General features: G+C 37.0%; 9 protein-coding genes across 9 annotated transcripts; 5 read left to right on the forward strand and 4 right to left on the reverse strand.

Annotated features, from left to right (window-relative positions):
* Window positions 1-113: 113 nt before the first annotated feature.
* Window positions 114-4,297, reverse strand: C9374_002823 (uncharacterized protein; the record flags this gene model as incomplete). The annotated part of the gene is made up of 6 exons (XM_044692283.1): window positions 114-398; window positions 451-670; window positions 735-2,093; window positions 2,383-2,588; window positions 2,640-2,859; window positions 2,910-4,297. 6 exons carry the CDS (start codon window positions 4,295-4,297, stop codon window positions 114-116), a joined length of 3,678 nt encoding a protein of 1,225 aa, XP_044550369.1.
* A 300-nt stretch (window positions 4,298-4,597) lies between these two features.
* Window positions 4,598-5,038, forward strand: C9374_002824 (uncharacterized protein; the record flags this gene model as incomplete). Its single annotated transcript, XM_044692284.1, has 1 exon — window positions 4,598-5,038. One exon carries the CDS (start codon window positions 4,598-4,600, stop codon window positions 5,036-5,038), a length of 441 nt encoding a protein of 146 aa, XP_044550370.1.
* A 609-nt stretch (window positions 5,039-5,647) lies between these two features.
* C9374_002825 (uncharacterized protein) lies at window positions 5,648-7,198 on the forward strand (the record flags this gene model as incomplete). The annotated part of the gene is made up of 1 exon (XM_044692285.1): window positions 5,648-7,198. The coding sequence occupies one exon, from the start codon at window positions 5,648-5,650 to the stop codon at window positions 7,196-7,198; it is 1,551 nt and encodes a 516-aa protein (XP_044550371.1).
* A 101-nt stretch (window positions 7,199-7,299) lies between these two features.
* On the forward strand, window positions 7,300-8,300 carry C9374_002826 (uncharacterized protein; the record flags this gene model as incomplete). Its single annotated transcript, XM_044692286.1, has 2 exons — window positions 7,300-7,548; window positions 7,653-8,300. 2 exons carry the CDS (start codon window positions 7,300-7,302, stop codon window positions 8,298-8,300), a joined length of 897 nt encoding a protein of 298 aa, XP_044550372.1.
* A 991-nt stretch (window positions 8,301-9,291) lies between these two features.
* C9374_002827 (uncharacterized protein) lies at window positions 9,292-10,623 on the forward strand (the record flags this gene model as incomplete). The annotated part of the gene is made up of 1 exon (XM_044692287.1): window positions 9,292-10,623. One exon carries the CDS (start codon window positions 9,292-9,294, stop codon window positions 10,621-10,623), a length of 1,332 nt encoding a protein of 443 aa, XP_044550373.1.
* A 92-nt stretch (window positions 10,624-10,715) lies between these two features.
* On the reverse strand, window positions 10,716-11,414 carry C9374_002828 (uncharacterized protein; the record flags this gene model as incomplete). The annotated part of the gene is made up of 1 exon (XM_044692288.1): window positions 10,716-11,414. One exon carries the CDS (start codon window positions 11,412-11,414, stop codon window positions 10,716-10,718), a length of 699 nt encoding a protein of 232 aa, XP_044550374.1.
* A 401-nt stretch (window positions 11,415-11,815) lies between these two features.
* C9374_002829 (uncharacterized protein) lies at window positions 11,816-12,734 on the reverse strand (the record flags this gene model as incomplete). Its single annotated transcript, XM_044692289.1, has 3 exons — window positions 11,816-11,914; window positions 11,987-12,432; window positions 12,545-12,734. The coding sequence occupies 3 exons, from the start codon at window positions 12,732-12,734 to the stop codon at window positions 11,816-11,818; spliced, it is 735 nt and encodes a 244-aa protein (XP_044550375.1).
* Window positions 12,735-12,950: 216 nt separating this feature from the next.
* On the reverse strand, window positions 12,951-14,174 carry C9374_002830 (uncharacterized protein; the record flags this gene model as incomplete). Its single annotated transcript, XM_044692291.1, has 1 exon — window positions 12,951-14,174. The coding sequence occupies one exon, from the start codon at window positions 14,172-14,174 to the stop codon at window positions 12,951-12,953; it is 1,224 nt and encodes a 407-aa protein (XP_044550376.1).
* A 379-nt stretch (window positions 14,175-14,553) lies between these two features.
* C9374_002831 (uncharacterized protein) lies at window positions 14,554-16,066 on the forward strand (the record flags this gene model as incomplete). Its single annotated transcript, XM_044692292.1, has 2 exons — window positions 14,554-15,714; window positions 15,848-16,066. 2 exons carry the CDS (start codon window positions 14,554-14,556, stop codon window positions 16,064-16,066), a joined length of 1,380 nt encoding a protein of 459 aa, XP_044550377.1.
* Window positions 16,067-16,106: the final 40 nt, after the last annotated feature.

Genomic DNA, 16,106 nt, shown 5'->3' on the forward strand with positions numbered 1-16,106 from the left:
AATAACAAAATATGGAGGAGTTGGATCCAGTAGTAGCAATATTATTTATTGTTTTTCTACGACCTGTTGCTTTCTGCTACTTTTTTGGAAGATGATGGAACCATTCCTCACCACTACATTGAAGTGCGTTGTTGTTTTTCAAAATTTCTAGCATAGAGCTCAGGGCAACATCTTTTCACAACGGGAGAATAGGTTAACTTGAAATCTCGCATTGAAAATAACACATAATTCACTCCGATGATTGTGAAACCAATGACATAACATCCTACACGCTGCCTGAAAAGAGATGTAAACAAATTATCAACATCATATACTGCCGCTGCGTAGAGAATTTCAGCAATGATTTCATATGCCAAATAGAGTATCGGAAAGATTAAGAATATCAAATATTTTGTGAACTATTTCTCATGGTGTGAAAAATGTGAGCATAGTAATACTTTAACGACTCACCTTAAATTGGAGAAAATTCACTTTTCTATGCTTTCTAATTAACAAGTATATTTTCATTGAGTATCCGAAAAGAACACTCCATGAAATTATGAGAAACACCAGAGCAATTGGAATGGTGGCAACCCTAATATAGCCTTGCACGAATGACGAAATTGCTGAAGCAATGAAAAATGCGCTCATAATTCCAAACAAAATCGAAAATACCAACGTAGTAGTGGCTCTGTGTACCAATATGAAAATTTTGAAATTCTGGCATGAACACTTTGTCATTGATTGTTACTTACAATCCTAGCATTGACAACTTTTTCTTGTCATGATTCAATTTCAATAGAATTTCGTAAAAAGTGACAGCTAATGGAAAATGGCCCACACAAAGAAAGCATGTTGCAGCAACAATTAGTGTCAAGTTGTAATCTCCAAAAATTGCATTGCTAGGTAGTACAAAGAACAGCAACGAGTTCAGAGTGATTAAAATCTCTGCAATCATGACACACGTCATGACCATTAGCCTAATTCCACACAAAGTTCTGATGAATCCAAAGCAAACTTCATAGGATGGCTTGGTTATCGAAGCATTGGACGGAGAGACAATATCCACGTCATTGGATGGTGGTGATTGAGCCTTGATAGCTCTTCCCACTCTCCACACTTTCACAAATTCCTTCCATTTTCTCACATATTTCACAATGACAGGAATAGCAACAAGTATGGTAATGATGATCAATTGAATGAAGTGAAAAGAAAACTCAATAATTTTCAACGAAATGTGTGAAGCAAGAGGAACCCAAAATGTTACATAACTGTCTCTGCAGTTCATTGAGGAGAATACGGTCTTTCCATTCACTGAACATAAACACAACAACGTCAGAGTAGGAAAGCCCATCGTATCCTCGTCTCCACACAATTCCAACACATTTTGCCCAAACAGAATATCCAATGTTTGAACTTGTTTCACAGAGCTTCGTGAAACCATTGCTGGCAACCATTGAGTGTGGAAAACCTCAAAATACGAGTTATTCTCTCTGCAATACATCAAATAATTGAAGGCATTGATCAAATCCATGAATATAATGTCCAAGTCCCCATCTCTTAGAATGAATTTCTTTCTTCCATTTTGGATAAACTCACTGGGTTGACGAACAATACTCTCTGGATCATTGACCATTAATCTCTCCAAATAATTTTCAACAAATCCTGTGATCATACTTTGATTGTTTCCAAATTGAGGAAATATTCTGTCATATTTGTAGCTGGGATTTGTATTGGCTTGACGAATCGTTTGGCAAAAAGTCAAAGACGAAGGTGAGCGTTCGTCAGCAGCAGTGACGATGGTATACTTGCCGTCCAAAGCAAAAACACCATTAAAACCTCGGGCTGCGCTGAAGAACATACTGGGCACAGAGTTGCAACTCCATTCATTCCAATGTTGTATGATGAGCGAAGTGTAGTTGAGAATTGGAATATTGCTGCTGATGTTTATTCCACTTGTTGCTCCTGATGAAACTGAAGAAGAATTTTGATGAAGGAGAGACAAGGTATTCAGAAGGGAACAATTTTGTTTCCATTGTTCTTGGTGTTGTGCCTGAATGCTGCTACTGCTGCTTAGCAACACAATGCTTGTTGTGAGTTCAAGCATCCACAGACTAATCACGAGAGAGTGTGTAACAACATCACCAATGATATTGCTGCCACGAATGAAGCTGTTCATCATTCTTTTAAGATCTCAGATCAACCCAGAATTCGGACATTAAAATTCTCGAGAGTGGCGTTTCCAACCAATTCGACAGGTGCTGTCGACATGCCTTTCTTGGTCGAACTAACTTTATCATCAAAGGCAGGAATAATTGGTCAAGTCTTTATATGGAAGGCCTTCTGTTTTGCTTGATCTTTCCTAATAGCTGAGGAAAACAAGGTTGTAGTAACGAAGCGTACGTACTCGTGAAATGTTGACTCGAAAACAACACGTAATTCATTCCTGCCAAAGTTGCTCCAATGATATAACATGCTATTCGTTGCTTGAAGAGAATAGTCCAAAGCACATCGACCTGATAGATACCCGATTCATATGAAACTTCTGAGACGATTTCATACACTAGAAAGAGAAGAGGAAATACAAGATAAATAAGGTAATGAGTGAACTATAATGCATATAGTATCAACGCGTTTCACTTACTGAACGTTGAACATACCTTGAATTTGAGAAAATTGACCTTTCGATTCTTTCTAATCAACAAGTAGATTTTACATGAATATCCAAAGAGAACAGTCCAAGAAGCAAGTAGTACAACAAACGATATTGGAATAGTTCCAATTCTAACATAGCCTTGAATGGATTTTGACGCAGCAGTGGAAATGAAAGTTGCAGATAGTACTACAAAGAGACTTGTGAAAACAATAGTGACAGTTACTCTATATCGAGGCATGTGGCATGATTAAGAAATGAGTTATCTAGCACTTACAATCCAACAATTGAAATTTTCTTCCGTTCAAATGATAATTCTAACAAGATTTCATAGAAGGTCACAGCAAGCGGAATATTTCCTGTGCACAGAAAGGTGACAGCTGCCACCACTAAGGTTAAGTTATAATTCCCATAATACGCATTTCCAGGGAGTATCAAATACAGGAAGGCATTCATGATGATCAAAATTTGTGACAACATGGAGCAAATCATACTCATAGTTTTGATGTCACATAAGGCTCGAATTGCATCATACAACCATGTAAAGTCCCTCTTGGGTTTAACGGAAAGTATAATCGGAGTTGAGGAAGGAGACGCTGGAGTGCATGTAGGAGAAGTTACCTTACTATTATTTTCAGCTCTCAATATTTGAACTTTGTTGTGGAGACGACTCAAGAATTCATTCCATTTTTTGACATATCTAAACGCAATGGGAATAGCTACTAGAATTGTTATGGCCAAAAATTGAATGAAATGAAATGAAAATTCAATTGCCTTCAAAGAAGCATGAGTAGCGAGTGGAACCCAAAAAGTGACATAACTGTCTTGACAATTCACTGAGGAGACAATAGTTTCGACTCCATTCACAGAACACACACAAAGAAGTGTGTTGTGAAGTATTGAAAATGGATATACTCCAGTATTACCACATAATTCGTTCACATTCAGCCCATATACGAAATCCAAAGTTTGAATGGGTTGCAACGAGCTTAATTTGACAATGTTTGGTAACCATTCTCGATGAAACAATTCAAAATAAGAATTATTCTCTTGACAGTACATTAAGTAATTGAAAGAATGAACAAAATCAATCATGGAAAGAGCGTACGAAGAATTAAGTTGTTGCTTTGGAATTACAACGTTCCACTTGTCAGAAAATGCAAAATCTCTACGTTTTTGAATGACACTTTCAGAAACATTCACAAACAACATTAATTCTAAATAATCATTCACAAAACGTTGCATGACCGTTGTATTGGTGAAATAAGGAATAGATTTTTCGTATTGAAGTAAGAGATATGAATTTTTCTGAAACGTCTGACAGTAGGACCTTTCATTCGGATTGTTTTTTACAATGCTGTATTCTCCCACTAAAATTCCTTCAAAGCCATCATCAAAGAACAGATTCGGAAGAGCATTACAACTCCACCGATTCATGGACTCTGTCCATGGAGTTGATATCAAGTAATGGGTATAATTAATCATCGTATTGCCAATACTGCTGTTTCTAATAGTATTTAAAGTGTCAATCACTTGACAATTATTGTGCCAACTTTCCAATCCATTTGCAATGTTTGAGTAGAGAATGAGAAGACCAATCAACAAGCAGAGAGATTTCAATACGGTTCTTGTTGTTGTGTCACAGTGATAGGATCGACATGTCATTGCTTATTTTTTAATCTGTATTTCGAGATAAGGAGCAGTAATAGTATCGCGGTAAGTCATGGAACATCAAAAAGATCGTTTTCTCGGAAAAGAAAAGAGATCATCTCTGTGACAAGTTGTCCGTTAAATATAGAGAAAATTAGAGCAGTTTTGCACTAATGTTGTAGAGTTGAATGATGTTTCATCGAATTCCTTAACAGAAAAATCTGATCCAGTAGAACAACAGTTTTCCAAATCCTCAATGCCAACACGATAATTTTCTTGAAAGATATTGCTCTGTATCAACATGATTTTTCTGACATGGGAACGACAGGAAATCACGAAACCTGTGAACATGTTTCACTCACTGCCAAATTATATTTCTATTGCAAGAATTTTGATGGCTGTGAAAGAATCAAGCAAGCTATTGGACAAGTGGAAGTGTCCATCGTTGATGACTCTTCACATCAAAAAGTTCATGTCCATTCTCTATGGTGTGACCATTTAGAAAAAGACACGGAATTGGAAGACATGTATATCGCCACATTGAGTATTGGATCCATTCGAAATTTGAAATTATGGTATCTCAATGGCTATGGCAATCAACCACTATATCATTTCAAAGTGGCCATCCATAATGAACCCTTTAACCAAGAAAAGCAGATTTTATTTGGAGTAAGAAAAATTGAACTCGAAAGACGAATATGGTCACAAATTCCAATTCAAAGTGAATCATCGTGCGATTTACTGCAAAGGCAGTAATTGGATTCCCTCTGATTGTTTTCCAAGTCGATGCTTTCACGGTAAAGACCATATTCACAATTTAATCAAGAGTGCTCATGATTGTCATATGAACATGCTACGCGTATGGGCTCTGCACAAACAACGCTTTCTTATTCCAGAGAACTGTTGAATTTTTCTGACATACATTTAAACTTGTGAAAGTGAAGAATTTTCGATAATTATTCTAATTTTTGGAATCTATCGATTTCGTTCTTTTTTCTTTCTTGCTCCTGAATATCCATCCGACTTTTTGTAATTTTTTCTTGGGGTTCAAGCTTTTCCTTATGAAATTTTGTAATAACATGTTGATCACAACAAGAAGGAAGTTAAAGTTCAAACTACTGATCAATAAAATCAAACTCCTCTGAACGAGTTTTTTTGACTCACTAGGATTTCGCCCAATTTTAAAAAATATTCAAGACCATTCCCTCGCATCAGAAAAGTAACAACACCAATTACCGTAATCGCCAACCAATGCAAAATAATGAACCGTTTTTTACCGACTTGGTGGTTCATGAAATTCTCTCCTTTTGTGATTCTTTGTTCATCATCGGAGTTTGTATGAAAATTTCAAAACAATGGAGAGAAATGGTATTACAAATTCCATTGTCTTTATCAGCATCTGAAACATTTCAAAGGCGTGTCTTGGGTCCAACATTTGCGAAAAACCTTGCAAATAGTCCAAGCTTTAAGAATTTAACGACATTAAATCTCAACAGGAACCATCATATTCAATCACTAGCAACAACAGGTATTGTGAGCCGCAAACATTTCATTTCATCAGTAAATTTACCCCGTTCCAAAATCGGACCAAAAGGGGTTCAATATATTACGACTAGTCAACACTTGAAGAATTTAACGTTTTTAGATTTATCTGACAATTGTATTGGCACAAAAGGGGCCGAAGCTATTGCGAATAGTGAAACATTTAAAAACTTAACTTGCTTATCGTTGCTTGGCAATGAAATACGCACATTCGGACTGGTATTGATGATGAGGAGTGAAAATGTTAAAAATTTAAAGTTTTTGAATTTGGCTTCAAATCAAATGACATCCATTGATGCTCAATATGTTGCATGTAGTGAAAAATTGACGCAATTAACTCATCTCGATTTGTCTTCAAATGAAATAGGCCCAATTGGTGCTCTAGTCATTGCCAACAGTGACAGCTTGAAAAATTTAACCTTCTTAAACTTGTCAACAAATCCACAACTTGGTTCAGAAGGTGCGAAATGCATTTCAAATGGAAAAAATTTGAAGAACTTGACTGTGTTGCATGTTCATGGATGTGAATTTGCATCAGAAGGAGCAAAATTCATCGCCAACAGTCAAAACTTCACAAAATTGACTTCCTTAGATCTATCTTCCAACAATATCAAGGAAGGTGGTATTGACTCTATTGCCAACAGCGAGTATTTAAAGAATTTAACGTATTTAGATTTGGCATTCAACTCTATTGGACCAGGAGGTATGAAATCCCTCGCCAACAGCCCAACCTTGAAGAATTTAACCTCACTCAATTTGTATTTAATTGAACCAGAAGGTGCCAACTGTCTTGCCAACAGCAAATACTTGACCCGATTAACTTTATTGGATGTGTCTCACTGTGGTATTGGACTCAAGGGGACTGAATACATTGTGAACAGTCCAAATGTACAGAATTTGACATCGTTGGCGATTTCAGACTTAATTGGACCAGAAGGAGCCAAGTGTATTGCTAATGGCGAATATTTGAAGAAATTAACTTTACTTTCTTTAATTCACTGTGGATTTGGATCAGAAGGTGCCACGGCCATTGTTACTTGCGAAAAATTGAAAAATTTAACTCTATTGGATTTATCTTTCAATGACATCGGACCAGAAAGTTTGCACTCCATGAATGACGAAAATTTGAAGAATTTAATTTCATTAAATTTGGAAGGTAATCGGCTTGGATCAGAAGGAGCTGAATGCATTGTAAATAGTTCTAAATTGAATAACATGACCAAGTTAAGGAATTTGAATTTACGAAACAATCAATTTAGCTCAGAAAATGAGAAGCTAATCGAACAGAAATTGACCTCGTTGAATTTTGACAGGAGACCTCGCTTTACGTTCATACGCTTAGATCAATGGTTCAGTCAGAAAAAGCTTAAATAAGACTCGATCATGAAGGTCTCTTGTAAATCGAGACTCTCAATGTTTGATCTTGATCGTGATGGGATTCAGAAACGTTATCATCACTAGAAAAAAATATTATCATGTTTGCTGCAAGTGCCATCGTTCGGAAAATATCGTCCAAAGTCTCACATGGAATTTCTTCAAAACGTAATGCTGAAGAAATGGACTCGGAATTTATCAACAAACACGTGGCTGAGAAAGAGCACGAGGATTATGTATCAATTTTGAAAACTCATGTGCACCATGTGATCGAGTTAGAAAGTGATGAAAGGTACCCCGATTGTGTTTTTGTAGAAGATCCGATCGTAGTTGTTGAAGCTATTGTTTTTGTAAGTGTTGGTTTTAATCCATGTAAATATTTATCATCAGCATTAATTCTAATTTTGCTAAAAAATTATTGATCATGACGGTACATTTATGAAAATAATTATAGCTCAATAGAATGGGAGCCTTGTCCAGAAGAGGTGAAATTGATGCATTCCGAGAATTGTTTTTCTCTCGTAATACCACTAAATTTTCTCCTCAATACACCTTTGTGGACATGTATGAAAAAAGTGAGAATGCAACTGTGGATGGTGGAGATTGTTGTGCCATTTATGAAACCAAGCATTTATTTATGGGAATATCATCACGAACGAACATGGAAGGTGTTTCGTTGTATGAAAATGTGCTGTCACAATATGGCTGGAAAGTAATTCCTGTTAAAGTGAAACAAGGACTTCATCTTAAATCATTTGTGACATACTTTTTGAGCTCCAATGGTGAAATTTTATTAAGCGTGAATGATGATGAAATTGGAAGAGACATTTTCTCTCAAATTGAAGAACATTCAAATGATCAGTTTAAATACAAGGCTGTTTTTGTTCCAGAGGAGGAAGCATGCAATGTGGTGAGTTTTAAAAGCTCCAAGACCAACAAGCATGTCATTATTTACAAAAGTGGTTACCAGAAATCAGAAAATATTTTCAAGAATGCTGTGAACCAATCACAAGCGTCAAATGTTGAGTTGATTCCTATCAAATACGATGAATTAGCAAAATTGGATGGATGTCTCACTTGTTGTTCCGTCCTTTTTCAGTGAATCAAATATTGCAATAATATTATTACTGTGAAATAGGTGAGAAGAGGAATTGGCATCACATGGTAATAACATTCAACCTGAATCTTAGACATCAATGATGTCAACAATTGGAAAGGAAATTATCAATCTCACATAAACCCTCGTTCCACAATGATATTCATGTCATCAGAACGAAAACAGGTTGTCTCTCTCGACTCTTATTGAATATCTCTACTATGAGTTCGTTCCATTTTAGGACAATGAAATCTTGTGAAGCAATTGTAACGAAATACAAAATCAGCGATAACAGATACTGACATGGCGGCAGCACCGTGCTATCCGCTGCTTGGAATGTGAAGAAGACTCTCATGCAGCATAATCTCTCTCTGCCATCAAGTGTCATAATATTCCTTAAAAAGGCACGATTCAAACTTCTTAACTGTTAGAGAGAGACCCTTCAGAATAATTATTCGCTAAAAAAAACAAATATTCATTGAAATTTCATCCAAACACATACGACGAACAATGAATAGTAATAGTAGAAGCGTTGTTCCTACTACTACAACCACCACCATTCCTATGAATACAACGAACTCAACGACATTATTTCATCCATACCTTGGAGAAATACCAAATCCTTCTCCTCCTTCTCGAATGACGATGATGAATTTGAGAGGACCACCACACCACCAACAAATGTATCATCCTCAACAATCATTACATCGAAGAAGAATGACAACGACGAAGACGTCAATGAATGTGTTGAGGAATGATCAATGTTTGCATAACGATTGGGATCTTAACAACAAGAAGATAGATACAAGTGAACTGAATCTAGAACTTCATCAACAACAGTGCTATTATCCGACTCATTCTTCACTTATTGAGAAGCTGCAGCACCACAATCATCCCAATCCCTTAATAACTTGTAACATTTCTAATTCTGCTCGACAATTATCCAAATTTGGAAATCGACAAACCAAACCATTCTTTTACTAAACATGACCAAACGATGGACAAGAAAAGACCGGACACCAATTCAGAACATTGTTATCCCATACTTCAAACAGATCATTTAGCCAATTTCAATCAGACGTCTCTTGCATTTCCAAATATTCACATTGAATACGACACAGGAATGGATCATACGGACAGAAACATCGAGCAATCAATACCTCAGAAAGGACTTGGATTTCATTGCGATCGAGAGAGTAATATACAAAATAATTATCCCGTGTTACCGACTTCTCTTGAACAGTTAAAACAGTTGCGGTGTAATCTCAATGAAGGAAATTGTGTGAATAAGGAAAAGATGACAACAACTAGGGAACAACAAAAGCCCCTGGACGCTGCATCCAATCTATGTTCGATCGAACATTTAAGGTCAAAAGTAGAAGAAAAAGAAACAACAACACCAACTGCTGCCACTTGTCATTCCGCAGAAATCATGGTCAAGTCGAGAAGTATCAGTGCCAGGACTTCAACCATTCCTCCAGAAATGATGAGTCATATCCCACCCATTTCGAATACTTCTACTACTACTAAACCCTCCTCATCCAAGTTGACTTGCAGCCCTTCTCGACCCGTTGGTTCTTCTAATAATAATTTGAGACAACAACGAACGTTCTCAAACGCCTCTTGCGCTTCATCATCCTTATCATCATCGACGAATACTGTTTCTTCTTCTTCTTCTTCTTCGCAATATACCTCATCGCCAACCTCAAATATGTTTACCATGTTCATTGCACCACCTCCTCAAGTGGTTAATACTACTACCACCACTACCACCAGCACCACGAATAATCACCCATTGTTGATGAGGAGTGGCACCAGCCCTACGAATTATAGTCCATCCGTCATGAGGATGACCACTAGTCGATTAAGTACACGCAATAATTGCAAATTCTTTGAGTATAAACCTGGAAATGGAAACAAGCTACAAAAAACTCCAGCTACGCTAGAGAGTCCACAGACGATGGGGGTTACCATGAATAAGATTGAAAAACAGAAAAAGATGAAGATCATGATGTCTGTACCACAGACACAAACTGCCACAACGAATGTGAATTTAATACAACAGCATGTTGTGCCTCATCATTCCTCGACAAGTGGTTGCAAGATGGACGCATTGTTGTCTGGTTCGAGATCCTCAGTGAATAATATCCTCAACAATACGTCGTTTCAATTGCCATCAATGACAACAGAGGAGACGTTGTTATCAAGTCCAACGACAACTAGTGTGTCTTCCAACAACATGATCACAACTCAACTTCCACCTATTTCGACCTTAGCCACACCAAAAACCTTCCGAACAGCAATATCCATAAACGATATTCTCAATTAAACAATTCCATTATTAATATATTGTTCTTTTTTGAAAAGCGCAATTCTTGAAACAAAGTTTGTCCTTTATTACAAAACTGTTCAACAGAGTTTTTATTGCTTAGATTGTTGTTGAGCAAAGCAACATCCACCAGTGCTTGAACCAGTTTGTCCACTCACTGGGCAACACTTTTCAGTGGTAATTCCATGTCTGCAGTCATCATCGACATAGTACTTGGCAAACAAATCGTTTTGAATCCAGAACAACTTGTTGAAAGCCAACAAGGTCTTGACACGTTGTTCCTCACTCAATTGGTCGCACTTGGCAATAGTTCCCAAAATGACATCACTGACATATCCAAACAAGGCATTGCAGTGAATGTAATCCACAACAATGTCCTTATTTCCAGCCTTAGCAGTGTGAATCTTACCAACCCAATCCAAATAATTAATGAAACCCTTGGATGAGTAATCAGCAGTAACCAACTTGACCAAATACTTGCTCAACATATCCTTACGGAATTTAATTTGTTCCGATTTGGTATCGCTCAATTCATCCAAATTCTTTTCCATTTCACCAGTGAATTGATCATTTCTCACCAAAAAGACCTTCTTGGTAACATCAAACGAGAACAACTTGACATAGACCAAATCCACGACGGTTGGAACGAGAGGAGCCAAAATGGAAGCCGAGTTATGGATGGCTTCAACATCTTCGGAACCGAAACCAACAAATTTGCAGACGTAATCAAATCGATAGTGGAGATCGGTGAAGAGTTTTTGTTCTTCAATGGTTTGCATTACTGGAGCCATGGTGTGAGTAGTAGTAGTGTGTGGATGGATGGTGTTAGAGAAATATTGTTGTTTTTTTTGTTTCTTCCAAGAACACGACTATTAAGGAAATTTTAAAAAAGTTGTTGGATGTTGAAGATGGTAGAATCTGGGGATTGGCCCATTTCCACTCGCTTGAATCTATGTGGTGGTAGGGCAAGTGGGAGAATACGGAATTTTGCTCTTGTTTATGTACATTTATGGTACTGTGTGTCGTTTATGGAGATATTTAAGAACCAATCGAAACAGTGGGATTTTTCCATACGGGGAAAATGTTTTACAATGAAAACGACCGAGCTGACTGAAGGTGGACTGTATTATCAAACACGAGACAATATCTGTAAGATATTAAGGTTTATTGCATGACAAACCACCATTACAACTCAGTAGAAATTCACATCCACATCGACACCACATTCAGCAGGACCATGATCCCAATATTGCTTAATAGCTGGAGAAGTCCATCCTCCAAAATGATAGGCCTTCATTCACCAAAACGTCAGCAACGAAATGATTATTCATTTAACCCACGATCAACATTATGAAATACTCACCCAAGCATCATTGAAATTACTTGCATTGTCATAATGAGCATACCACAATTGTAAATGCGACAAATTACTCTCTCCTCCCACCGTTTGTTGCCACTCATAGACCGATGAATAAATTCCAACACGTCGATTCATTCCTTCCTTTGCAAAATACTTTTCAGCTGCCATCGATGCATTTGTGACATAATTGGCATTGGACGATAAGTCATTGTACCAACATCCGTTGCATTGTTCGATGTCGAGCCATAATTGACCATAATCGACTTTGGAATCATGCAATCGGGAAAGCATTGTTTCGATGGCTGCTGAGGCAGGATAATTGTTTCGACAATTGGGACACATGAAGGCATAGACATCGACGTATTGAAATCCAGCAGCACGGGCGTCTTGGACACATTGTAAAATTCGATTATTGTATTGATAGCCTCCGTTCCATACTTCAATGATGGCTATTGTGTGTTTTGTGACAATTCACATTTAGAAATAAAATAATTTTTTAAAATCAAAAGAAAATCATTGAATTTCGGATCAATTTTTAACAAGTTCCGAAAAAACACCTACCGAAATCAAAGCCATTTCTCTTCAAACAACGCCAATTGTCCAATGTGGCAGTCTGACATTGTTGTAAACTCATGTCCACTCCACGAACAGCCAACACAGTTGTCATTGATCCACAAGTGGCGAGAATGACAAGAAGGCTTGTTACAAGTACCAACTTCATAGAACGGGTGAGCTCGGTTTGTTGCGACATTTTTTTGAGATGTACCCGAAACAGTGTCGTAATCAAAGAGTCTGTTGGAAGAGGCAGCCTGTGAAATGTGAAGATTCATCAAGGGCGTTTTTGTGTTTATTTTCCAATTAATTTCACACAATCCTGTTGTAGAGATTACAATTTGGTTGTAACTCTTAATAGTTCAATACACTGGTTTGCAATTGATAAAGTGCCAAATCAAAACTCTCTCAATGATTAACAAATGGATTTCAAATTATAGACTGGATAGTCACCATGAGATTCAATGAACGACAACAAATTGTCGTGCCAATATTTCACAGCTATTTCAGGAATGAAAGATAGGGAAGCCAACACTGAAAAGAGCCAAATCCATCGTTCTGGGCCATTCTTGCAGAAACAGTTCCAACATGCTTCAAAAGAAAAATCAGACAAGTCAGCTCCACAACGCTCCAATTCGTCATAGTAAGTTTTCAGTAAATGTTTGGAATTTTGAGCGACAATTTCAGGTTTCACATCAGAGATGAGAGTCTGAGCCAAATCTGTCACTGGATTCCAAATACCAACTTCAGACCAATCAAACAAGGACAATTCCAAATTTTCAACATTCACAAACATGTTACTAGCATGAAAATCTCCATGACACAAAGCAAATGGTTCTTCATGAATGGCCTTTTGCATATTTTCCCAACTTGCCAATTCATAGGATCGATCAATAATTCCAATTAATTTTTCAGAGAATTTGAAAAGTTCACTTTGAGCATTTCTTTCTTTGGCAGCTTCCCAAGCCTTTCTTCCATTGGCCATTCCAAATTCCCATACATCTCGATGTTCACCCTTGTAAAATCCACAAGCTTTCAAAAACCCATGACTCAATAATGATGGGTCTTTCCAAAACTTGGCATTCAACCTTGCACAAGTCAAATACATTTGTTCCAAAACAGAAACTGGCTCAGGAAGTTTGACATTCATTTCTGGCATTCCCCAAACTTGATTACCAAACACAAAATTAGCACCAACCACATGATCACTAGTTTTTAAATCTTTCATCAGCAACACATATTCACCAGTTTTTTCGCATCCAAATCCATACAAGACATTTTTCGAAACCTCCAACTGCTCCACTAAATCACTATCATAAAACAATCCTTCTCGATATTGTCCACGAGCACTGGATTGAGCTCTCGCTTGTTCACTGGTTTGACTTGTTTTCAACATGAATGTTTTTGGCAAGGAATGGCATTCAGGATCGGAATAGGTAACGGTTAATCGATTCATCACTGCTGCAAGTCCTCTATTATCCTTCAATCCATTCATCTCTACAGAGAGAACATGATGATTCTCATCGGTCAATATTCCCTTCTTTCTCAAGATGAATTCCAACCATTCGGATGAAACAGTGGTATCCCCTGGTTTTGGTGCGAGTGAGGCTTTGGTGAGAGAATGGTTTGGTTGAGACATTTTTTTTGTTGTTAATAAGGAATGATGAATATATTTCTATTCCATATATTTATGACAAACAGAAACTCCCCTCTTGGATCGTTGATTTTCAATTACAATGTAAAAATTGAAGTTCAATCTTGGAATTGTGGATCAACGTTCAACTTGGTCCGTTCGGAGCTAATTATTAAGATTCGGCGCCTTTTGAAACAATAACCTTGTTGTAATGATGACAATAAAACCAAATCCAGTTGGATTCTAACACTAGGTCCTTTGTCTTCAATCTTGTTGAGAGTAAAAGAGTGATGTGTCCACAAGAAGTCTTTAGCAGACCTTGAACATTCATATGTACATGGAATTTGATTCACCCGCTGCCAAAGCAAAAGATCATTAAAAAAAAATGACACAAAATCAATTACTGAGCTCCTCGTCATCACACATGAAATCGGCATTAGCATTTTTCTATTTATTCGTATCAATTTTGTGTTGTTTTTTGATGCTAGCTCTTCCGATCATTCATGGGCAAACAATTTCAGAAAATAAGCCTTGCAAGGATCGGATGAGCGATGCCACCTGTTTATTTATTCCTGCCACAATCGATGAGTCTCGTGATGATCAAGGTTCTGTCATTTCATTCCGTAACGGAAGATTTTTGAGAAAAAACAATGATAGTGGAATTGAATTTGATTGGTCGGGAGTGATTATTTCAACTCAAATCGTTTATACGGAAAATTCATCTCTTCATTCTGCCAATGCCGTGTTGAAAACCTTGGTTCATATGAAAGATGTTGGAAATTTATATAACATTTATTTGTGGAGAGTATCCAATACCGTACAAAAGCAATTCTTGCAAAAATTGACACTTGTCACTAATCATGACAATAATAATGTTGGATATGGAGTAGAATTTTCTTGGTCTAGAGTTGGTGGTCTTACTACATATACTCTTGAAATTGAGATTGAAAAGAGAACAGAAGCCATGTTAGGTGTTGCAACATTTTATGGCTTTTCTTTTGTTAAAAGTGAAAACTTTGTTCTTTCACCAGTGAATTCTCATCAAAAAACACAACATCTTTTACAATCCAAAAGTACCATGATTCAAACAAATAGTCCTCTGAAAATTGAATTCATTGGTGACTCTATTACTTGTGCTTATGGAAATTTAGGAAAACCACCCTGTGCTTACACACCAAACACTCAAGATGTTCATGAAAGTTTTGTGGAAAAGACCGCACGATATCTTGGAGCTTCTGAAATTCATGTCGAATGTTGGAGTGGAAAGGGAGTGGTGAGAAATTATGCCGATAAGAATACCACTTCCAAAGATCCATTCCCAGTGTATTATCCTCGAACATTGGCAAATAATCCAAATGTGAATTGGGATTTCAAAACTTCGAATTTTATACCAGATATTGTTGTGATTACACTTGGAACGAATGATTTCAGTACTCCACCAAGACCATCCTATGAAGAATTTAGTACTGGATATCAACATTTTATAGATTTTATCATGAGCAAGTATTTACCACTCAAAGGACCATCTTTTAAACTTGTATTGGTGGTAGGTTCAATTCTGCTGATTTGTTTTTCTCATATTTATGACACTTGTGTTTATCAATTTTTATACGAAAATCATTGTTCATCACACTCACTCACAATTGGTTGATTCCTTATTTCTTACTGATCACATTTAGAGCGTGGTAGTGACAGAAAATTATGGCGAGTTCATCAAAAAGGTTGCACAATCTCAACCAAGCTATGGAAAAACTGTTCATTTCGCCTCTTTGGAAGATGTTTGGAGAAATTTCCAAACCAACGATTGGGGCTGCAGTGGTCATCCATCGGTTTCTGGTGACGAAAAAATGGCCAAAGCTCTCAGTGCTTTTATTTCTACTCATGTCATTGGTCAATAATAAATCTAGATCAGAAAAGAATGCATTAAGGAAAACGTGT

Source organism: Naegleria lovaniensis (genome assembly GCF_003324165.1).
Source record: "Naegleria lovaniensis strain ATCC 30569 chromosome Unknown tig016, whole genome shotgun sequence".
Lineage (NCBI taxonomy): Eukaryota > Heterolobosea > Eutetramitea > Acrasida > Naegleriidae > Naegleria > Naegleria lovaniensis.